Raw genomic sequence first — 26,252 nt, 5'->3', positions numbered from 1 at the left:
TACAATTTTTAGGGGTAAATTTTATTCAGGGTACGTAAAAATGTACTTCTAGATATTTATTCGTGCACGGGTGTGTTTGTTCTATATTTTCAGTAATTTCAACGAAAAACTCATTATGTTTTCCATCAATTTTCATTTTACGTTTCTTTTAATTATACGTGTGTTTCGGTCCAGTTTCATTTCTAAGAGAATATAAATATTAATTGGTTATAAACGGATCAAACGGAACTGTCTTCGAGTTGATTGAGTGCATGTCGTCACCGTCAATCGATCTCGTCATGCTCGGTGGTACGTATTAACATGGATACATTACTTATTTTACGGGAAATGGGGAAAATCAAATTGTTTTTACGGACATATAATCTTACAATATAAGTGTATTTATTAAATCATTTTTGAAAATTAAAAAATAATGTTTTTCTAGAAAATATTTTTCATTTATTATTTTCTTGAAACATTTTGTAAGAAATGAATTTTTGAAAATGGTTTAGGCGTCCGTAAAATCAATTTCATTTTGTTCGTTTAATTTAAAACAATAATATAGTAGCTATTCTGAAATCATTATTTCAATGAATTTATAAATGTAGTTTTTGCAGTTTGCTCAGATTTCCAAAAAATGCATAAATGAATAGAGCTCTTGTAGATACCCATAGACAAATTATTGTACCTTCTTTTAAAACGATTAATTAGTCTATTCTCTGTAGTATTAAAATTATTCCCTTTAAAAAATAACAAAATTCAATGGTAACTATTATAAAAGTTAGTAAAGAGAGCGAAAAATGGGGCTCAAATTTCAATAAGTAAAACTTTTGTGACTAATTAAACTTTAGTTGGAAATTTTAATACAGACAACCGGATTTAGAAATTGTGGATATCGAAATCCCAAAACTTATTAAAACCCTTGAATACATGAGATTAGACATACACCTAACGAATAGGAAGGATGTTTAAAATATAAATCGACCAGCGTATCTTCGCTTGCGTCACTTAAGAGAGAATGGGTCATAATTTTCCCCGTTTTTGAAACATTTTTTGTTGCTACTCTGCTCATAATGGTTGTAGCATTATGTTTGATAGCCTATAGCCTTCCTCAATGAATAGGCTATCCAACAGTAAATTATTTTTTCAATTCGCATCAGTCGTTCCTTAGATTAGCGCATTCAACCAAACAAACTTTAGAATTTTATATTAGTATAGATATAGGATGTAATTAGCAAAGCATTATTTCTTTCCTTTACCTACAGCTATTCAAATAATTTTACAGTCCAACAAACAGCTTTATTAAAAAAAGATCTAGAATTGCTTTTATTATATTTTGATGAAACTCTATCGCTATCTTCAAGAGAGACTGATACTTGAGACATTCTTAATGTATTACTTAATTGATTTATTATTGAGATCGAATATTAGTTTTGGGCCTCTGAATTTCTCGACCTTAATAGAAAAGGTAATGGTTCAAACATATGCCTAGAATAAATATGTAGACTGTAGAACGCATATTCATATGCTATAGCCTATCGATAGTACAATCTTATGGAGGTATAGAAATACTATTCTTATTGATTCAAAACTATTTGCTTTACTACTAATTCCAACATTTCAGTAGAATGCATGAAGGCATGCGGCAAAAGTATCATAGTTAATAAGTTGGTCATCCGCTGACTTATGCAGCAAATGGTTGTCTGTATACTAAAGCTAGTTTATTTGGATAATGTAAGATGTTGGACTATAGCCAACCATCAACTTGATAAAAACTTACTTAGCTTAAAATTTAAGAGAGAATAAGCAAAGGTCTCGCGTATTTTAGATAGACACCAATTACTGTGTTCTATTATGGTAGCCACCATATAATTTACATTTTCTCTCAGGCTACTTAAGTTTTCCGACTGTGTTTTAATAATTTAGTCCAGTCATTATAGTAAGTTCACCTCGGAATTCGAGATACCCAGCTGTAAGTCTGTAAATACTTGTATATTGACACCCTAAAAGTTGTCTCAAAACCTACATATGGTAGGGTGTACGCAACTATAAAATTTCAAGGTCCAAAGTCCCAAAAACCGGTTTTTTGAGCTTTTTTTGTAAATATCTCATTTCCTATCGAATTTTTGCATTCGTATTCATTACCAATATTGTACAGTATAAAATTCTCTACAAATTTTGTTTGAATTTTTTTTTTTACGGTGAACCGTTTTCGAGATAAAGGGCGGAGAGCGCGCGGTCACAGGATCATTTCAAGTCAACCGGTGCCTCCGGTCGAAGATGCGCCATATATAGTTGATGAACTATCGATAAATCAATGATTATAATAATAAATAAATTTAACCCATTACTGTCCCACTGCTGAGCAAGGGTCTTCTCCCGTAATGAGGGAGGGGTTAGGCCTTGAGTCCACCACGCTGGCCAAGTGCGGGTTGGGGACTTTGCATGCCCTCAATAAATGTATTTAACAAATTTTATTCAAGCAAGGTTTCCTCACGATGTTTTCCTTCACCGTTGGAGCATGTGACAATTATTTCTAATACACACATAACTTCGAAAAGTCATTGGTGTCATCATTTTCTTCATAATTATATTAAATCTATATCTTTTCAATAATACTGATTTATTTGTTTTTTTTTTCATCATGTAAGAAGTTATTAATATTAATTAGGTTAAAATTCTAATATAGTGCCTATATTTTCATGAAAAATTCTGCAATTACATGGGCAGGTAAGTGTTGATAAGTTAATTAATACTGAATAAAAAGTGGATAGGTTATGAAAAAAATGATAAAAAATAATGTAATAGTTAATAGAAATTGACAAATATTTATTAATCATTGATTTATCGATAGTTCATCAACTATAATATATATGGCGCATCTTCGACCGGAGGCACCGGTTGACTTGAAATGATCCTGTGACCGCGCGCTCTCCCCCCTCTATCTCGAAAACGGTTCACCGTAAAAAAAAAATTCAAACAAAATTTGTAGAGAATTTTATACTGTACAATATTGGTAATGAATACGAATGCAAAAATTCCATAGGAAATGAGATATTTACAAAAAAAGCTCAAAAAACCGGTTTTTGGGACTTTGGACCTTGAAATTTTATAGTTGCGTACACCCTACCGTATGTAGGTTTTGAGACAACTTTTAGGGTGTCAATATACAAGTATTTACAGACTTACAGCTGGGTATCTCGAATTCCGAGATTCTTACCTAATTTAAGCTTAATTGACTGCACTAATTGTGTGTAATTTTTGTCCCAATGTGTAAAAGTTCTTAGCAATAAAAGTTAATTATAGCTCTACATTCCAGTCAATTAATTAGTAGGGACAAACAATTAGAAAGGTTTTTAGTTACGAAATTAAATGAGCGGAATGAAAATAGTTTAGTTAATTGAAATTATTTTGGGTTAGCGTAATTTGATACAATTTTCCGCTTCACTTAATTAATATTAAGGTTAAGCCCAAAAGGATAAATAGGGGTTTAATTAAAGCTAATATAAATATAAAGTCCTTTTTTTAAATAGATTTTACTGTCTCTAATTACGGGTTTATTTGGTTATACTAGGTACTTTCATCTCTCCTCTCAAATCACCTTCAAAATATTACCAACTATTAAGAGAAAACCCTGTATGGTTTGTGCCTAATCTCATGTGACGATACAAATTTATAGTAATAGCATTTCTCAGATACGCACATATCAAAACAGTTGCGTTTGCTTTATAATATCCACATAAAATACCAGTTATATTCACATTACAAATTAAATAAAAAAATATTTTGAATACCGTTTTACCCTGGAGAAAATTCAAACAACAAATAAAATTTAAATCCTACTCAGCCTTTATTTTTAGTACTGTGAGACTACCAAAACTTTTAACGGGATTACGATTAATTATTCTATTTAATTATATAATATTATAGAAATAATGATTTCAGTATAGCTTATGAATCCTTTATAAGTTAATGAAAATGTATTTCAACTTTTAGTTCATATTTAAAAGTAATTTTAATTATGTTTTGTCTTTTCTCTCTCATTTACATTTAGTAACGTAATGGCCAAAATCTAGCATTGATTACCGATCAGGTAATTGGTGTGGTAACATCCTTATTTGAAAACTAATTTGTACTAACAAGGTCAAAAAGTTCAATATTATTACTATCACTATTGTAGTGGACAGTAATAATATCCAAAATATAGACTTCTCTATCACATGGTAAATGAGAAAAAGAGACAAAAACACTCCCAACTTACCCAGTTCCATAAGTCTCATATAGTTTCTTAGCGGCCATGCCGACGGTGACCAGTAGAGCCACTTTACTTGCCATGAAGGCTTTGAGGGTTAACACGGTGACTACAGCCATCGCGAACATTACTACACCGGCTGACTTCATGCCGAATATCAGAGGGATTATCACTTGCATTACTTTCTTCTTTTGTCTTCTTCTACCTGGAATTAAGAAGAGAAGATTTTAAGTAAAAAAAAATAAATACGACTGTAAATCTGATTCTTCCTCAGAAGTTTTTTTCTGGAGCAATAGCTCTGTCTGCTTGGTGGTTAAAGAAAAACCCATTCTCAATCTTTGGATGTTCAAAATACAACTACCTTAGGATAAATAATTGTTGAAAAATAGTTATTAATTAATGGTAGAAATATATTAAGGGATGGTAAAGTCGACGAAAACTGTAAACTTAAATTAGTATTCCACATTTTGTGAAAAATATGCTTATTAATAAAAATAATTTTAACCGCACTTATAATAAATAATCAACGTTATGGCTAGACAGGAAGAAAAAAAGTTATAACACATTTTGAAATAATTGTGGTTACTCATAAAACTGTCAATAAAGCTTTATCCAGACCCTAAAAACGACGCTATGGTTTATACACATTTGTTGAATAAAATCGGCGTAACAGAAGCCTAGATAGCGACTGAAATACACAGAATTTTCATACAAAATAAAATTTGGCAATATTTTAGGGAAAATTTTAATAATAAAATTCCTTAAATTATTCTACCCCATATACCGTTGCCAAAATTCTAACTACATTGTCACACAAAACGTAATTTATTAATCTAGATAACATCTTTGGCAGAGGTCTTTGCATAATTTCTTTAGCAAACCCAGTAACGTAGGGTGAGATAAGACAGACAGTTAAGAATGCGACCTCCCATACCTAGTGTCAATGTAGGTAGTTTGGTACACGTTTTAAAGACTTGGGTTTTGTTAGACTAGAGATTTTTCATCTATACTAATATTATAAAGCTGAAGAGTTTGTTTGTTTGTTTGTTTGTTTGTTTGTTTGTTTGTTTGAATGCGCTAATCTCAGGAACTACTGGACCGATTTGAAAAATTATTTCAGTGTTAGATAGCCCATGTATCGAGGAAGGCTATAGGCTATATATCATCACGCTACGACCAATAGGAGCAGAGTACCAATAAAAAATGTTACCAAAACGGGGAGAATTTTGATCCATTCTCTCTTATGTGACGCAAGCGAAGTTGCGCGGGTCAGCTAGTGTAGAATATGTTTTAGGAGGATCTAAGAAGGTTAGAAGGGTTTTTTGTTTTAGGCTGTGAAAATCGAGTGATGGAAATCTGACCTAACAGCAGGCTTTGATAACAAGTACATTGTACATGACATATATATGGAATGATCGTCAAGGTTGACCTGAAATAAACAGGTAACTGGAATAATAGTCAAATTAGCTTGTGCTTACTAAAAACACTCTTTAGTACATAAATACTGGCATTTTGACGTCAAAATTGGCCCAACAAATACCTTATTTCTGTAGGAATTATCAAAATGTAATGGAATGTCCCTTTTAATTACTACTATAAGATTTATCTATACTACGCCAATCATACCACGCGTTAATTTTAGAACACTCCTGTAAAAATACTTGAAACACGCTTCTCATTAAGATCAGTGCAGCCATCTATGCTCTTCTATAGTATCAAACCGGACACGTCAAATGCACAACATTTATAACACTAAACATCTACACAAGAAGAAAAAACTAATTTTATCTGATACTCAAAATGTTACTTTATTTTCAAGAGCAATAGAGTCGAATTTCCAGCACTAAATTTGACCACACAAATATAAATGAAGAAAACGATTTTCAACTGTATTTCTTGAGTATTAAAGTGTAAAATTCTTTGAAATAGTCTGTCAGTAACGTCATTAGTGATGGTCGAGTAGCGATGGGTGTCAAATCGATTCGTGTCCGCAAAGAAAGTTGATTTGCTACCGATTCAGAATAATCAATTGATTTTCTAATATATCAGGAATTATAAAATAATATCCTCATTGTTTCCGTTTTATAATTAAAAAGTAACACGATAAATCATTTTTAATATTCCGGCATTCTTAATAAATAATATTTTTTTACGTCTATGTCACCAAGCGTACAACGTGTGTTTTTTCAGTTTTACTTACCTCAGCTACCTCTTATATCCGTATTAGTAATAAGTGGTAAAGCAATATTATCAAACTAAACCCACTGCCTTAAAAAATTATATAACCCTGTCGTGATTCAAACCTGAGACCTTATGACGCAGCAACAATTTACACTAGACGAACAAAGTTTAAATTTCTTATTAAGATATGATAGCGAGAAAAATCCCAAACTACAACATTTTCGATTAGCAAAAGGGTTGTACCCAAATCAAAATTACGACGGGCCATAAGATACGTCCCATATTTCCCAAAAAACTACCGTCAGAAGGCAACCTTAATAAATTCTGAAGAGCTATGTGATTCACATGAGCAGGCAATATGCTTCGATATTTTAGGGCTTAGTCTATTTATAAATGGGAATATTGATTTCCTAAAGCCTGGCTTTAGTGCTCATGACAGCGATTGAGAGGGTATTAATGGTCACCGATTGGGAATGCTCTTTGCCTGTGTTTGGCGTTTGATTGAGCAGCGCTTATTTTATTATGAGGCTTTATTTTACTAAATGTATTCGATGATCCTTACTATTACATAAATTACTTTGATTATTTTAGCTTATTAAGAAAGGGGCATTCGTTTTTTGTGATTGTGTTCTTATCTTGCTCCGAAAAGCTAGTACGACCCCAGAAATTATTGATAATAGACAAATTCAATCAATTATTAAAATTTTAAAACCTTTTACCGATCTCAGACTTTTAGCTTACACAAGAAAAAAAATGACAAATTATCTTGTCACCATTTAATGCTATTTCATACATCATTCCCTATTTGACCTTCACTAAAACCGAACAAATACATTTGTATTCTTTTGAATTTTATATTTTACAGCCGTCTATACTTCACGGCGAAAGGCTAATAATTTCACCCCATATATTTACGAGGGTTGAATAAAATTTATATTTTTGCGACTATCTAGCTCCTCATAAAACGATGAGCCTCGATCGCTTGAATGTTTACTGCGAACGAAATTTATTGGTTGTCAATTTTATTGTACTGCCTGTTGTAAATTATAGGATTGCTTTAACAACCGTAATAATGTCAAGTCGATTCTGTTGTACTAGACATTCAATACATACAAATGTATTACGAACTAGCCTTCTGCTAGCGAATTCGTCTGCGTGAAATCATTGACGGAGTAAAAAGTTTACACTGTGTGTTCCCATCAAAATATGGTCAGGTATTTTGCATAAAACAGTATACACGCATGTATGTACGCATCAAAAGTTTTCAAAGTTATCAAGTAGCTGAAGTGTTAATCCGATTATGAACTACCTGTGTACCGAACATCTAAATATAGCCAAGTAAGTTTCTCATGAAAAAGCAGCAAGTACTAAGGTCGATGCGATTCGATTGAAACATTGGGTTATCAAATAAAGTATCCTAAACTTTAAATTTCAATCACGTTTAAGACTCTCATATCTTCATCATTTCTTATACAGATTCTATTTACTTCAATGGCATCTGTCTCGAGTTTATTTATATGATGGCAAGCGTTTCGGGTTGCATGAATTCGACTTTGACGCAAAGCAAATATTTGTAAGACACGTTGAGTCGTTTAGCATCTATTTGTATTTTGGGTCCAAGATATTTTATTTGTTTAGGTCGACCCATGTCTTGCGGTGTTATAGTTAAGACAGTCAACAAACTATGCAAACAATTGCACCCACGCGTGTTGTTAAATCAATATTTTACTGATATTGTTATTTTCACGAGGTGTTTGTAGCCAGTTTCTCTTAAGATTGGTAATTGGTATTTAAGCAACCTGTGATGCAGTCACTTGAAGTGAAGGCGAAAGGTCAGGAAGGCTGACCCCACTACTGTATTAAATTCATAGAATGGAAGAGAGAGAGGTGTGGTCACTTATATAGGTGGCCGTTCAGAGATTTTATAGCTGCAGGGAGTCTACATATTTTGAAGAGTTTAAGTCTGACCAAGCTGTAATTATGTTAACTATGGTCAAGTTATACGAGCATAGCTCATATAACACACAAAGACCTTGAGGCTGGCTTGAACAAATTTGACACTGAAACCAGTACGACAGACATAAATAGAATTAAAAAGAAGAATCCAAAATTATAGCCTTATTATCTACCGATAAACTTTTTACTCCATCAAGAGTTATAAGATCATGATTTACTAAGAAAAATCGTTCTAATTTACACCAAGTTATTCCAAGACTAATTTTACGCCATTTATCAACGAAAATAACAAGGAAGGCTCTCGAAACTTCCACGAAATGATAGCTCATAAAACTTGATTCTTTTGCCGATTTTTTTAGAATAATTTGTGATTGCCTATAATTTGCTGTAAATCAAAGAATCCTTGATGGTTAGAAGAAAAATACCGTCATTGGATTGCTTTATTATATCTTATTTGCAATGCTTTCTTTTCATGTTATTTTCCAAATAAAATATTAAAAATGTCTGTAACATAGGCAAGTTGAATCACCATTACAAAAATATTTGTTGGTCGTGCTAAGAAACGGCAAGAAACACATGGTAGCTTGCTCTTTTTATTATTGCTATTATGTTTGAGTGTTATCTTCACATGATTTTGTCGTCCTCAATGGAACTAGTCCTACTGAGTTATCTTATCTTGGCACATACTCTTCAAAAGACATCTCACGTGAGACAGAGCCTCTCCCCGATACCAAATATTTTCTTCTAAATGGTTCGTGTATATATCATACAGGAAATATTTCAACCATGGGCAGTTCTGAACGGAAGCAATAAGTAACAAGTTGCATAACTTGATTAATGCCTTCATTATCAAAACATCCGCTTTCAAGCTTCAAATCGCGTGACCACTAACGCCATCTATATGCATATGTCCGAACTAAATTTGCATTAGAAAATTCTCATGTAAATCAACCAATGTAGCGTGACTAATCGAGTGGATTGAGTTATAAATGTCTGTGTTAAAAGCTTAAGAAGTTTTTCATATATGCATAAATACATACATAATGCCAAGTTTTGTTTGAGAGTAGAGAGGGACCAAAGAAAGTTTAAGAAAACTATTTTAGTAGCGTAATAGTTCATACCAAAAATTTATAATTAAATTAATTTAATTGTAATTTTGTCAGTCAAGCCTTAACCTTTCTTATTTCGGAATAAACTCTTGACCAGCTGTGGGACAATAATGGGAAAAAACCGCCTCCCATTGAACACAAAATTGCACCCACTTCTACGAATTCTAGTGATAAATTAATTTTATTTTATTAAAATGAAACTTAAAATTACTAAACTCATCAAAAAATTAACATCAGACACAACATCAATAATTAAATCAACATCAATTTTATAAAACAGCCTATTAATAAGCCGATTTCTAACATACTCAAACAAGTAATCTATCAATTAAGTTATTAAAACTTCATTACCAAACATCCGCTTTCTTTAACTTTAAAATCGCGTGACAGCCAACGCCACCTATACTTCCATTTCCGAACTAAATATGCAAAAGATAAAATAGTTACATGCGAACTACATAAACATGCAAACGGACATGAATAATAAATCATGAAATCAATGAAAAAATAACGGTAATTTCACCAAAGAAAGTAGGTGGTATTCATCCGTAAAACCGATGATAAATAATGAAATGCCGTGACATACCGTAAATGTACTTAAATGATTCGAGAGAAAAGTAAAATGGGTTAATTAAAATAACTGCACGCTGTACTCGCACGCCATATTAGAAACTCATTTGATGACTGGCTGTATGTAGGATTCCTGTGCATCTGTTTTTTTTTAATTGTTCATCTGTCATTCGGTGACAGTTGGATGTCATTCCATTTTAGAACGTCATCGTTAATTTGAGCTGACATTTAACTTTTTTTCGAATACATCTCACTCTCGCCGTTGAGATTTTCACATTTCAATCAGTATTTTTTTACCTTAAATACGCTGAGACACTTCGTGCAACGGCCAATTATGTGTTTTTCTTATCATTAATATGAGTTACAGAGAACTGAAAGTGAATATCTGTCTTCTAGCTATCTGTGTTTTTTTTAAATTCCATAGACTTATTTGTAACTAACACAGCACGAATTAGCATTATCGCTTTTTTACAGCGATATATTCGTTTAAAACAGTAGAATTATTTTGGATGGGATGTACTAAAAGGTAGAGTCAATTTCAAGAATAAAAGTTGTTCACGTAGGGAATTCTACGTCAAAAATTATGTCTTCCTAGCCGACATTCGGCGACCTGCTTTATTGAATCCAGCCAACGCGAAGTAGGAAGTCAGCATGAAATGAAATAAATTTAACCTATTAATATGCCACTGCTAGGCAAGGGTGTCCTTCCGTGGCGCTCGTCATCTACGCTGGCCAAGTGTGGGTTGGGAAGTCTATCCATATTATAGCAAAAGTATTAAGTGATAGAAAATTGATTTAAATGATACTGCAGTAAAATAAAAAGATAAACTCATAAATAATGCGCATTATACTAAGAAAATGTGAGAAACAAAGACATTTCACGAATGCGTGAAAACTTAATATATTGCTATAAAACAGAAACAAAATCAGATATGAAATAGACACGAGACAAGTTGATTTACAGTTATTTATACGATACATTTATATTCAGAGCATATCTCCAGATACTGGAGTCTAGATGAGTTATGAATGCTCTATTTGCAATTATATACCGTTACATACACGTACAATATAAATTAAAAATGTAATTTATAACAGAAAGTCTTGAAGAGAAACCTAACGACTAATATTGAAGTATCTTTTGCAAACTTTTTATTTAAATTTATTGCGATGAAATGTATTGGAATGCAATTTATGAGTGGAAAATTTACAGGGTAATGACGTATATGGCATAGACAAATTACATTACCGCGATTTTTTACAACTATCAACAACCTGCTAACCACCGAGAAATTTCGTATGAAAATGAAATCAGCGTCCCTAGCGGGCAGCGTAGAAACTAAAATTTTACTTCACTTAAAAGACACTCGATACTCATTATAACCAACTGCAAAGAATCTCGCTACTGATGTCATTGTGTACTCAATGCACTAACATAACTTCGTTAAATATTGTTGATTCTATGTTCCTGTTATCTAGGACTAGCATTTAGCGTTTGTAAGTTAGAGTTTGTAAAAATACCAATAAAAATTGAAAACATTATTAACCACCCGATAATCGAAGCTGAGACCTCATTTTCATCAGAAGCATACTTATGTTATCGCTGAGATGACAAAAAAGAGCAGAAAAATCTGTTTTTATTAACTTTACCTAATTTACATTAGCTATATACATCACATATATTATTGCATTACATTTAAATAAAAGGGACCGGTAACTTTATCTGCCTTTTCGCAATAAAATGATTACAAAGGCATTATACCCTTTTTCCGTATAATGCGTGTGACAGGTGTAAAAAGGGTTTTATTTATCTCGAACCTGAATTGCAGATTGTAATTTTATTGTTATTCATTTTATTCTTTTGTTTATGTTCTACTTTACAGTAAAAAGATACCTACTAGCTTCTCGCCACGGCTTTGTCCATTTTAAATATTGGTTGCTCCCAAAAACATTATCTTATCGATATTAATCTAATGGTGAATTTGCACCTAAATCCGTGTTGTAGATTTTCTGTATAGCGCGAACAAACAGTTCGACGAAGTGGGCGACTTTTGGTTTATGTTTAGCAATAATTATACCAAATTCTTATGGGGTTTGCAGAATCCAAAGAGTGCCACTTGTCACGTACTTTAAAAAAATCTTTTCTTCATTCACATTCATAAATCTTCTCATACATGACCTTTTGTTGCTTGTGTTACGCACCTATCCTTTTGAACTCATTACAAACCTCATTTGAAAAATATTTTATCAACGTTAGAGCATGTAATAATATTTTGAATACATAAACAGTTTTGAAAAGCTGCTGATGTGTAGGCTAAATTCCTCAACCATTCACGTGAGAGACAAATATTTATACCGGTCGGCTCATTGTTCTGTCGAAATGTTTCATAGCTACAGGTAATATTAATAATAAAATATACACTTACGTAAACCCAACCTGTGACCAGGTAATTTTGGTGTCTTGTCTTCCTCTTTCTCTTCCTCATTTTTGCTGCTTGATTTTTTCGCATTTGGATCCGAAACATCTGGAAAAAATTTTCGAAAATGTTAGTAGTGATTCACATTTATGATGATTTTTTAAACCCCAACTTAAAATACAATTTTGCTGTAGTAATTCCATGATACGTTACAGCTAACTCGTTTATGTGTGTAAAATTCAAAATTTAAGTATCCGCTCTTTTTCAACATTCAATCAATTTCGGATTTCTGGACCAATTAGACTGGATTGTTTTCAGAAACATTTTTTTTCAAAATTCCTATGAAACTAGTAATAAAAGATGATGATGATGATGATGCTCATCATATTCTGGCAAAACCTGTGTGTCTTCTTAAACAAAAATAAGAAAGTAAGGTAAGACATAAAGAATCGCTCTATTACGAAGGTATCCTAGAACCTGAGCAGTGATCGATTGTCTTCTTCCTGATCAATTTGACAGACGTTGATTTTTACCAACGTTTAATGGACCAAATAATAGCTACGTTGAGACGCAACATTTACATATTTTCCTTTTTGTCTCGTCTATTTTTATAACAATTGACAAGCAAATGTTTTATCTGACAGGAGAAGAGATTTGGTCTGCTATTTTCGTACAAGATCTTTTTGTAAAAGGTTGAAAATGATTGGGCTATTTTGGAACTGAATGGAAGATTTTACTATACAGAATTTTAAACTGAGCTTTATAACTGAAACAATATCCTGGCAATTATCTGTTAAAATTGGAACAGTGTTTTTTTTATAAAACAAAGAAATTCAAATATATAGCTCGATTCTCTACTACTATCGACTACCGACAACCGACCTGTCATAGAGAAATTTTGTATGAAAATCTGATCAGCGCCTCTGACGGGTGTCGTAGGAAATATTTTGGCAGTACATTCTAAATGTCAAAATTTGGATACTCCATAGCACCGATTGTACAGAATCGCGCTACAGTATCCAGTATATACTCGTAGCAATAGGCTTGACCCATATTACAATGAGACAAACGCTGTCCATGCCAAAACGTGGTTGTATTTTGTATACCTTCGCTTAGTATTTGGGTATAACAGATGGAAGGTATGTTTATAAAACCAAAACACCTTATTTAATTACCAAACTATAAATATCCACTAATAATTAAATAACCTTGATGTATATAATAATTCTTAAGAATCCCTCAAACTATTTTTTCACTCATAAAAAAAGTATTTCTGGAAAACCAAGGACGAGTTTCTTTCAAATAAACTTGTTTATCACGATATTATTAGATAATCTTTTCTCATTTCCACCCGTCACATCAAAAATCATAATATAAGAAAAATAAGTATAACCGTTTATTTTCCCAATCTAGTAACACCCTTTGAAGCAAAAATTACGACTTGTCATCGCTTCAAAAGAGGAAAAATGGAAACTGCCAACATCGTTTCGAAGAACATGAATTAAGAGGTTGATGTAACTGCTTGGATAAAAATACTTCTAAGAAGGACACTGATAAACTTGTGATGTACAATACTTTACCTCGATTCTCTACCACTATCGACTACCGACAACCGGCAAGCTATCGAAATTTTGACATTGAGAATGTACTGCCAACAAAAGTTTCTAAGACGCCCGTCAGAGGCGCTGATCAGATTTTCATACAAAATTTCTCGATGATAGGTCGGTTGTCTGTAGTCGATAGTAGTAGAGAATTGAACTACTTGTCATTAAATATATATAGTAAAACGAATAATCTTTAGACAATTCAACTTCTATTTATCGTATCGCAAATTTCTAAAAACAGTTGTTTGGAAAAGATATACAAAAATCTTTTACCTATATACAATAGTCGATAATGACGCAAAATAACCCATCTGTGGTAATTGTGAAAAATGAATTATTTCCTCAAAAGAATCCATTATTGAGACTTAAGTAAGACGCTAAAAAATATTATGAGAAATACAAATATCCAATAAGAAATATTATGTAGTTTAAGTAGTAATAATACGAAACTTTTCTATCTGTTGGTAAATTGCGTGAATACGACATGAATTTTAACAAGATAGGGTAATTACTATAAGTTTTAAGTTATGTTACTGCTAAAGTTGTCAGTACCTAACTTGTATCAAGTTAAATTACATTGTTGTTAATATGCCTTGTCATATATAGTATATATGTTACTGTAAAAGCCCGGACTGTGGTAAATCCTAAGATTTTCCGGTAAAACCTTAGATTTACCAACTCTCAATGGTAAAAGTCCGAACAATTCTTTTATTTCGAACTTCTACCTCTATTCACTTGATGATGTCGAGATGTCGCCGGAGCCCCGCTTCGCGGGGTTTCTCCTTCTGGGTGGTTTGAAAAAAAAACTTAGGATTTACCACAGTTCGGGCTTCTATAGTAACATATATACATTTAAAATTATGTGGGAATGGGCATAAATCAATTAACGACATACTTTTTGAAAACATAGACTATTAGATATATATTATATTAAGTCTGGATAGACTAACTTTCGTGATATTAGTTTCATTTCAGCTGGTCAAAAATAGTGTAATATTTTGACACTTTTACGTAATCTAACCTTTGACCTCAACAAATTCAAAAGAAACAGACCTAAATGAATCGTAATAACATTAGGTATATTAAGACTGCATCTGCTAATTTTCGTTGAGAACTACAGCATGGCATAGTTTGTTTTTGTAATTTATACATTTTTAATCTTGAGGTTTACTTTTGCAAAAAAAAAAAATGAAATCTACAAGAAAAGAAACACGGTTCAGAGAGTGACTGAGAGTTTGAGAAAGTGACTCAACTTACTCTCCTTCCTCTTTTAAAGATCTCCTTTAGTCAATCTCTGGATAGACTAGTAGTCAATGTCTTTAATATTAAATCCGCCTGCATACAACATAGTATATGAAGTTCGAACAAGCAAACATACAACTACCTATAAGCCGATAAGTAATGAAATATAGTAAAATGAAAAATACAAGAAGCGACCACAGTTCTAATTAGCAACATCACATCCAGCTACTAATAATGTAGTAAGTCTTCATTCTCTTAACGTACTTGAGACTATTCGCTTTCAATACAATATACTATTATTAGATACGTAATTAAACTACTGGTTCGTAATTAGCACGGGAAAGTGGGGACTGAAAGAGAGTTTATTCCCATGGAAGGTGACACAATCATGGCGCTTTCTACCTCAGTACCCTCTCACTGAGTTATTTAGATAGAGTTTCGAAGCAAGTAGTCAGTGGATCCCTGGAGGTCTGCTAAAGGAGTCCGTGGAGTATGGGAGTCTTATTTTACTTAGCCCAACCTGAAGTTTTACTAACCCAACCCGCACTTAGCCAGCGTGGTGGACTTAAGGACTAACCCCTCCCTCATTACGGGAGGAGACCCTTGCCCAGCAGTGGGACATTAATGGGTTAAATTTATTTATTTATAAACTGAAGTTTTGTCTGAGTAAGACAGCGTTTACGCCTGTAAACACCCATAGAAGTACAACATAAATTTGTATTTTTTTTTTGTTAACAATGTTTTAAATAATTCTCACACTAAATAATTTTTGCTACCATTTTTGGGTTGTATTTTCTTTATTTCGGTAATTAAAATATTGCAATAATTCCGAGAAATGCAGGATATTCGAGTAAAGATGTTTTTTTATGAACGAATGCACAAAATTGGGCTTGCAAATTTTGATTTTTTTTTAGTTTTACAATTTCCTGTAATTATTCTACAAATCCTTTTTGGGTACAAAGATATTTTATTTTCGTTCCTTAATAGATTTTTTCCGGTTCAATATTACCAAAACAACCTTTTCTTAAGTGTTTTTCAGAAACATCTTGTTGCCATCCACACTTACCGTTCAATATTCAAATGATATTTTATTAAGAAACCACATAGCAACGCGCTAGGCGGTAAAATCTGTGACCTTTCCTCATCGCTTGTGTTTGAACCAATATTATACCTATAATGCTTAAAACAAACGAAATCTATTGTCGCTTTTATATTATAAGGCTGTTTTCACACATTATACTTAATAATTAATAAAAAGTATATTACAAATTGTAATATAGCTTATGGTTTAAAATTTTGGTTGGATTTTATGTCAATGATGTCAAAAGATTTTTCATAAATAATTATACAGTTTGTGTTAAATTTCATTACACTGGGTTCTTTTTAGTAATTTAATATAACTAGGAATCACATTAACATTTTTCAAAGAATTAAAACCAAACAAAATAGCATCTGACGTCCTAGGCTTTATGTAAACTCTGTAACCTTTCCACTTAAACATAAATAAAAAAACAAAATAGAATAGAAAAGTGAAAAAAAATGTGGATAAGACGGGAAAAAACACTTAGATTTAGCCTTTTATTTGTTCAAATTGTATATTTATTATGAACGTCACCCTAACAGTCGCAAGTCCTTTATCCCCTGACTTCAGAGTCATGCCCCTGGAAACAAACCTTTGAGCTTACGAAATTATTTCAAAACGACAACAGGCCCTTTGTTTTACGAACTTTATATATTATTATTTGTTTGATATCAATAGTAAAGTTAACAAAAGCACAGAAGTTGGAAATTATTGAATAAATTTAAATATTTTGTGACAAGTTCACGTTTCAAATCCTTTTGGGAAAGTTTTTGGACATTATAATTACTGGTTTATTTGTCTTATTTTTGGTCCCTCAATGTTGAGCCTTCTTGTCAAGGTAGACGTCTGTCGAGAGATTTCTACAGCAAAAGACAGATGGAAAGTCTTGAAAAGTGGTTCTCGGTAAGGCATTTTGTGTGAGAGAAAACGGGGATGTTAATTGTTTGAATTTTTTATTCGCGATGTTTTGAGAAAACAACTTTATTTGAGAGTATTTTGACTTGGATTCGTAAATAAAATATTAATAAGATAAATAGGCGAACGAAAAATAAGTTTTAAAATCACATTTTAGAATAAACTACATTATTTAACCTTTAAGTTTTACAAAAATATAATACCTATTTTACCTTTAAATTTCACAAAAACATTTAAATCTTCACCCTCCCAATAAACCCACGAAACCCACGTCACACGTGTATATTATTCTAGACAGTACAACACTTGTACTATTGGGAATAATTTCCCAACAATAGGAATAAAGTATTCCCAACGTATTCCCAGTGATGTACGCAAAAATTACGACTGACTTTTCCAATGGGGATTGGTGAAATGAACCGCACTCCTTGATGTTGAATGTTGAAATAAATTTCGAAACACACAATGTTCCCGAAGGACAGGCCTTAAATATGTCACACTAAGTCTTACTAGTGGGTCTGTTTACGTTCATTTTTTATCAGTTTCTTTTTTTTTTTACTTTTTATTGAATGTGTATATTTTCCTAACTTATTTAAAAATAGGTAACAATTAATTAGTAATTCAGGTCGATATGCAATGCAGACTTGTTTAGAGTAAATTAAAATAACTAGTCAAATTATAGCTTATCTTTTACTCGGAACAATATTACGCGAAAATAGTAAAAAATGGCATATTGTATATTACTTTAAAACTTAACCTATTCACAGCTAAACACACATTTCTGAAAGGAAACTATTTTTGTTTTAATTTAATTAGTAGAAGACTTTACAAGTCAGCAAGTACTTTTAACAAACATACAAACAAATATCACCGACTTATCTTTATAAAGAAAAACATTACAGCTTGAATCCTCATAATATAAGCCAACAGCGTTTTAAATATTCACGTTCTCGTAATCCCAAACGATTTGCCTCTTAAAGATATTTACTTGTAACATGCAAAGGTTCGGTTTTATTATTACGCAGTTTTCGATCTTCAAGTAAGGAAAATGTATTCACGATTTCAAAAAGCTTTGTAGGCTAGAAGCCTTCTTGGCTAAAGTTCTACAATAACTAGTTGACTTGCGTAGTTTACACAGGTAATGCTTAACTACGTTTTCCAAAGGTTGGTTTTTGGAATATAAAGAAACCTACAAATCGGAATCTTTTACTATAATAATAATTATATACCAAAAATCTTCAAATGTGTTGAGAAGTTTAACCTTTATAAATAAATTGATAAATTTCCGTATTTTTATCTTAGTAGGTAAATAGGAACTGGAAGAAAAGCGAAGAGATATTTGCTGTAAAAACTGATCAGCAAAACTGTTTTTCGTAGGAACTAGTATTCTAGATATTTCAAAAGTCAAATACATATTTGTTATTCGTCAGTAGTGTACGAAATAAAACTGGAGAAAACACAGAAGCACCTAAATTATAATTGAGAAATAACAGCAACAAACCCGAAGATGCTGGAAACCATTATAAAGGTAAGGTAGCATAGCTTTGAGGTAATGTCGACGAAAACTAGATTACCTGTAATAAAAGTATATTACAACCAACATTCTGCGACGATGTATAAGTATAATATTATGTCATAAACTATTTTGTAAATACACTGAGTTGAATCTTGGGCAGCCGCGTTTTGTCTTTATAATTCGTGGGTTAGAATCGATTAAAACCTTCACGGTTGATGTACTGCAAATTTTGCTCCATTTTAAGGAAAAAGAGAGCATTGGTACAGTTTTATTTCAATTAACAAAAATCGTTTCGGAATACAAAAATAGCAAAAGCTTTAAACTCTGATTAGTTATATTAGAGTCTACAAACCTTTTTAAAATTGGCAGCGCATTATACCAAAAAAATATAAGAATGTAAACCTTTACTTATTCTTTATAATAGTAGTAAATTGTAGTAGATAAGATGTGTATCAAATTGATATGGGTATTTTAACATGGACATGCACTCAAAAGGAAAAAACAACCAGTAAGACTTTTTACTTTACATATTTTAAAAATACGTTGCGCAGAAAAGTCTTGCCGTGCCCATTTTTAATTTCAACCTCCGTATGTCACCACAGCAACAGCGACTTTACTATAATATGTTTTTATTTCATCCAGATAACTGGAAATGCTTTCTTAAATATACTTCACGATTATTGCTTTTATCATATTAATCTGTACTAAAGATATACTTAGCAACGCCTACTTTTCTCAAAGGTCAGGTATGTTACACCCACAATACAAGTTTGTTAGGAGTTCAGATTTTTTTTGTTATCTGATGTCGAGTACTCTATCTATCGAAACTTCTATTTGTGCAGGAATTTAGGAACAAAAGAGAGTTCTTTAAAGAAATTTAGTTATTTCAACAATCATCAATTTCGGCGAATTTACATAGAACTATATTCCGATAACGCAGTAGAAAACCTTGGAAAGCATAATTTATATGCGGGTTACTGATCGTCTAAATGCAGATTTTTGTATACCTCCGTAAGCTGCTAACCTATTTATATAATACTCAAGTTGGATAACTATAGTCAAATTGGAAAATTAAGTGTTTTAAAATTTCCTTAAAAACTATTTTGTCTATTGGGTGAAACCGAATACAAAACTATTCGTATTGTCGTTATTGAGTTTCTTACAAATGGCTAACTGACAGGGGATGTTGTATAGCATCAAGTTACATTCCTCGCGTAAGACAACAAGTAAATCCCTGAATACAGTCTTATTGGTAGAATACTGAAACGTCTTTGTGTTAGTTCAAACGTCTGTTTCAGTTTTAATATCCGGTTGTAAGTTTACACACTTGACGCTTCAGTTCAATTCAAGGCTGCTTCGGTCTTTACTGTAAGCTTGTGCTAGTCTCAACTTGAGGTTCCAAATTCATGCAGTTTTTTCGTTTAAAATTAACAAGGAACAACTACTGCTAAAAGGCTAATTAACGGAAAGGTGACTGGAACTATTTAGACATTTTAACTTCAAAATCTATGATTCTAAGAACAGAGTTATATGAATAGAGTAGCTGTAAATACGTATGAAGCATACTACTTTTCATTTCTTACTACTACTATTTAAACATGTGTAATAATAAATTATGGCAATAGAAAAATGAAGGTATGTACATTTGATACACCTTTGTCTACGTCTTCGAGTATAACAGACGTAATATAATTATGTATGAATTTTTGTACAAGACTAGTATATATTATTGTGGCTTTTACATAACAAAATAAAAAAATTGAATTGGTATTTTCTACATTTTTACTACCTTATTCCATACACTTATGCCGTTAAGAGACCAGGACAAACATAATTAATTTCCAAACCTAGAATACCTAGTCTAAATAAGAGAGATCTTAGTAAACAAAGGATTCTAGAACGAGCCCATACAAAGTGAGAACTCGTGGTAAATATTCTAAAGATAGACGTGTACATCACAACGTATACTGAATCAAATCCTTGTAATTACGAACTGAAAGGAGGCTTTCGCATTTAAAGCAAGTGATGAGTTTCGTCTTAGCGTTTATTAGGCTACTAGCTTCTGACTGTGACTTCGTCCGTGTTTTAAGATTTACAGAGGTAAAAAGGTTTCTGTGTGTTAATCCAGGTAATAAACTATCTCTCTTACTAATAATCGTCTTGTAAGATCTGATTAATAGTAGTATACAGTGTTTGATCTTCTCCAAACATACTAATTTAGCTTTAAACATGGTCAAAAATGACAAAAGACGTATGTAGCAAACATTCGTACATCCTTATGCACACCCTGATAATGTGAATATGTTTTAGTATATATGTAGATACGTATTATAGTATAGACTAGTAACAGTAACATTGGTGTAGTGTAGCGTAACAGACAAGCAAACAGACAAATTTTCGTATGTAGGTACAATGTATGAATGTGTCTGTGCGCATGTATTTGTGTGTGGTAATGAGTTACGTTCATGTGTGTTTTCTGTGAAAAGGGTGTCTATACAAAGAGTGTTTTGTTTGGATTTTATTGGAACTGGAAAGTAAACAAAAAACAACGTTGTAAAAATAAATCAGTTTTCTGATTTTATCATTGATTATAAATTAGGTTGGTCTCAAAACAAAATATTCTCATCATTCTCCTCTAAATCATCAATAAAAATATAATATAATTCGCCAATTTATTGAATTGAGGGCGTATCGGTTTTAGCGAATTTTATTTAGGTGTTATTGTTTATTAAATTAACGTAATTTTACCAAATTTGATCTTAATCGGTTGAGCCATTTAGCCTTTAAAATGTAACAGATAGACAGAGAGCATAGACTTTGCACTATTTGTATAGGATTGTTATTTTTTTTCTTTTTTTATACCTATAGTTAACATATTTTATCGTTCTTCGATACGTAGAGAGATAAAATAATTCGTCTCATCAATTACGTGGAAGGTTTATCGAGACACGTGTTCTTAATTAAAATACTGCGGCTTTTGCTTTAAAGGAATAGTGGTGATCGAGTTATTCGATTGTAATTAAAGGTAGGAAGGTGTGATCGTGTAATCTCTAAAGTAAAGGAAAGATTATCTATGAGTAAATTTATTAAGTAAAGCTTAATAAAACTATTAAATATTTATTCTGAATCCTATAAAATCAAATTTTATGTTTATAGCTATTTTGAACTATTTTCTTTCATTTTTTTTGCACCGGCTTTTAAAGAGGAGGTAAACAAAGGTATATAAAAATACCTTGACTTTAACTGTTTCCTCTGTTCCCATAATGATAAACTTCTATTTAATTTTGAGGAAATAGTTTTAAGCATCGCGCTAAAGGTATTCATGTATATCCGACTGATCTAACGACAGGTCTACGACGTAGCTGATCGGCTACGAAAAGTTCTACATACTTGTAGATTTTGTAGATCTATCTATCTTAATAAGACCTGTTTAATGACAAAATATAAACTCCGTTTAGGGATTTTTTGTGTTTGTAAACTACCAAATTATATTCTAACATAGATACTATACCAACAAAAAATAATAATAAGTACACAAAAAAAACATCCACAATTTCAAAGATATTAATTTTCAATATAATCTATAATGGCATAATTACGTTTCACCTCAATACGTTTAATCAAAATAAATTTGTATGCAGATTGGAAAAGTTATTATAAAGGCCAATAATCGATGGTGGGCGGAATCATTTACATTTTCTACGGGATAAAGGAGATGTCGCTTGTCAAGCCTTGTTTAGGCATTAAGTGCTTCAGATAGTAGATTTTTTTTTCATAATACCGAAGATTTTGAAATTCAGTGTGTAGTAAATCTTTCCTAGATTTCAGTTAGTTGGTTCAACCAAAGCAGCAATATTTATTTTTCATCAAAATGTGAGCATTTTTTTAATTCTTAACATCAAAATTTAAATGAGTGATTTTCATAGTTTAATTGAAATTCAATTTTAATGTTTGCGTATCAATCAAATCGGAAACTAAACTAATAAAATCGATTCACTTTTTTTAATCTATGCCGTTTCAAGATCATAAATATATTTTCTTATATGCGTATTTCATTGAAAGGAGAACAATAGTTTACTCAAGAAAAATATGCTTATTTCGCACATATAATAATAAAAATTAACAAAATTACACAATAACTTAATAAGTATGTTGCTAATTATAACCACTACAACTCGAGATGAGGTAATTAAAAACTAAACAGCTGTCCGCTAATTAATTATTTAATTTATAGGTTTGTACTTACATTTCACGCTTTCTAGTCACATTACGATTTTATAAGTAGCAGTACTTTTAATGTTTTTTTTTATTGTTTAGACTTAAGAAGTTACTATTAATACAGTTATTAATAGTAAATATACAATATTATGCTATTGCTGGTTCTAAAATGAACATAGAGATTGGTAATTTAAATTAATTTTTGTTTTAATAACGTGCAAAGCACAAGACAAAAGAACTACAAAACTAACTAAAACAAATAGTTAAGCACATTTCAATTCTAAAGAATAGGGCGCAATTTGCTTCGTTATGTTCAAAGGTTTTTATTTTTCAAGCTTTGCATGTCACTAAATTTCCATCAAATCCGTACACCCAATTTTCAAACCGCTCCAAAACATTCTACTATACATGATACGCTGTTAAACAAAAAACGAATCACACACAAGAGTGTAATACATCAAAACGCTTAATAATATTAAACAGCCATGAACAAAACCTGAACATTGTACTCGAAAATGCAAACAAAACATTTTATCCCACCCAAGAGGCTACTTCGAAATAAGCAGTGTAATGTTAATGAAATATTCAAAACGCGTGCTCAGACCGACTAAAACTCAAAGATCGCGGGCGATATAAACGAAATGTATAAATAATTCATTGATACACTAACGAACAGTGTTCAAGACGATGATTCTAAACTAAATTCTTTTGAAGGAAAGCCGGAACGAGATTTCACGGAGATAATTACTGTTCAACATGAAATAGTCGGTGTTCACATTTGTGTCAAAGAATTTTAAGAAGGAATTATTTAGAGGCAAGATTTTGAAACAGCAACTTGTCGGTTTATCAGTGACTATTTTTAATATAGGAACTTATTCATTTGATAGCAGTGAATAATTTGGTAGCACAATTGATATACATTCTGATGTAGTAGGATATGAAACCAAGGTAAAACTTGAAGAAATACTAAATAATAGAACTTAATTGCAAACATGACATATATAATAAATATATTGTTGGTGAATATATTACTCCAGAAGTAGATTTTAATACACATTCGGTTAATTGGCAAAATAAATAATATAGTTAAAATTAAAATTATCGTTTTCTAAGAAAATATGTGGACAAGAGTGGACATAAAATTCAAAGACTTATGCCTTGCAGTTGATAGAAAATCTGTGGATGCTGCTAATGATGATGAATCACTTTTGCGTGCAGCAAAATTAAATCATGACACTAATAAATCTAACGTAAGAACTACAATTAGATTATATGACCAATTACACAGTAATTACTGCGTGAATGTTTCTCAGAAAGTGGTACAATGTATAATTGTGATTTGGAATGACGTGAAAAAAAACATAGAATTCGCGTATGATTGGATTTAGAGGAGCAACTACTCTTCAATATTGGTTATTTTAGATGTTTCTAGCATACTCTATAGATAATTTAACTTTTATGTGACGATGTTCATGAAAGTTCAGAAATGCTATCTGGTGGTAAAAGGGCATTTACATAATTACTAACATTCAGGTGGCTGTTATCAGATTTCTTCCAGAAACTTTAGAGCAGGCTAAAATTTTGCGAAAAGTCACATGGATAATAGGCTGTCGTCTAAAAAAATGTGATGTCCTAGATAGAACGAAATGGAGAAAGAAAGCTGGTCCAGTCGGGAGATGAGATAGACGCTAATAAAGAAAACAATAAGAATCAAAAATACCATACACATAGCAAAATATCGAGAAAGGAAATAGAACCAATTGTCTCCTCTGAGAAACATTAACATCACTAAATAAAGTGTCTATATCCCAAAGCCAAATTTTACATAGAAGTTATATTCGAGAAAGATTCTTTAAAGCAACATCTTGTATACAACGCATTACTGTGTAACGGTCTGCTAAACTCAACGAAGCGTGCTCATACTCATAGATAGAATTAACACACACTAAGCATTAATCTGATTGTGCGCATTCAATTAGTCATTGCCAATGTTTCAAACTTTCTTTTTAATACAAAATCGTTAAATAACTTGAAACAGGTCAAAACGTAGACGTTAATATTACTTTTGGTAATGGTTATAAAAATATAGGAGAATTTGATTCGTGATTTTTAACTTTAAAATTACTTAATTTATTTTCTTGTGTAAATTGAAATTGGAATCCTATTTGGTTATTGTGGCCACTTTTTAGATTTTGATGAATTTATATAAATCTGACCTATTTTTGATTGATTATTAGCTTTACAATTTTTAAATATCGGAGGTATTTTTTTCATTTCGTCCTTACCTTTAGCAGTCCGCCCTTGATATATTTCTAGATCCAGAGCGTTCGTGTCATCCGCCTGGGACACTCTGAAGGTGTAGTCGTTCCAGTCAAAACTGAACGCGTTGCCCTCCAGGAATGCATCCAGCCAAGAATCAGTCGATCTCGCCATCCTCGCCTGCCTCGTTTGCAGCGGTTCTATCGTCAGCACGTCGAACACCTTCACAGTTCTTTGTTGTCTGACACTCCTTATTATCTCTTTTGCCATATTATCGATACACGTAGCATTATCACTACAGTCCAGTTCAACTATCGCCCTCACATCCCTCATCAACATAAAAGCGACAAATAGGATAAGGGGATTCATTTTCACCTACGTCTTTCACAAACACTGTGTCACAGGAATTCACCAATCCATTTGTGGGTCACGTTTTACCGTACCATCTAGATCGATGGCTACTTGGTTAATGAGTCCCTGTATGGCCGCCTGATCATTTTTATCTACCGTCACGCTGCACTGACCACGGCGGGCGGCGTGTGCATTATTTTTTTCATTGAGTTCTTTACTTGCATGTGTATGTTGCCGTATACCACTTTTCTTTCCACAGTGAATGTTTTTGTTCGACAATTTTCCGTGATCCGCACGTTTAAGGTGCTTTATTGAATATTTTGTAGTGCTACACAAAAAAATTCGTTTCGCTTTGCTATACGTCGCTAATAGGTATAGTGAATCAATATTTTACTTTCATATGTAGTGTTAGCAAATTTATATAGCGGTTAGATTGACAATAATATATTAGACATAGTAAATTAGTTTGATTAAGCTGCCATTAGTTTCATTTAGTTTTTAAGTTGCTAAGGTAGTTATTTGGTTTTATTTCGGTTATCCTTATTATTACTAAGACAGTCACTCGTCGTATATATTATTATGTTGAGTAATAAATGAAATGT

At 32.0% G+C, this 26,252-nt stretch overlaps 1 protein-coding gene across 2 annotated transcripts in view; it reads right to left on the bottom strand.

The window, feature by feature from the left end:
• Nucleotides 1-25,779, bottom strand: part of LOC142983447 (uncharacterized) — a 30,672-nt gene extending 4,893 nt beyond the window's left edge. Inside the window, exons 1-3 of one of the 2 annotated variants that reach the window (XM_076130321.1) lie at nt 25,326-25,779; nt 12,474-12,572; nt 4,241-4,436 (exon numbers count right to left, since the gene is read on the bottom strand). In XM_076130321.1, the coding sequence (XP_075986436.1) occupies nt 4,241-4,436; nt 12,474-12,572; nt 25,326-25,668 (638 nt within the window). In that variant the 5' untranslated portion in view covers nt 25,669-25,779. The remainder of the gene's footprint in view (nt 1-4,240; nt 4,437-12,473; nt 12,573-25,325) is intronic. The other variant, XM_076130320.1, reaches the window with a different exon arrangement.
• Between the last annotated feature and the right edge of the window lie 473 nt (nt 25,780-26,252).

This window comes from Anticarsia gemmatalis, chromosome 24 (genome assembly GCF_050436995.1).
Source record: "Anticarsia gemmatalis isolate Benzon Research Colony breed Stoneville strain chromosome 24, ilAntGemm2 primary, whole genome shotgun sequence".
NCBI lineage: Eukaryota > Metazoa > Arthropoda > Insecta > Lepidoptera > Erebidae > Anticarsia > Anticarsia gemmatalis.
This window is presented reverse-complemented; position numbering and strand designations above follow the sequence as displayed.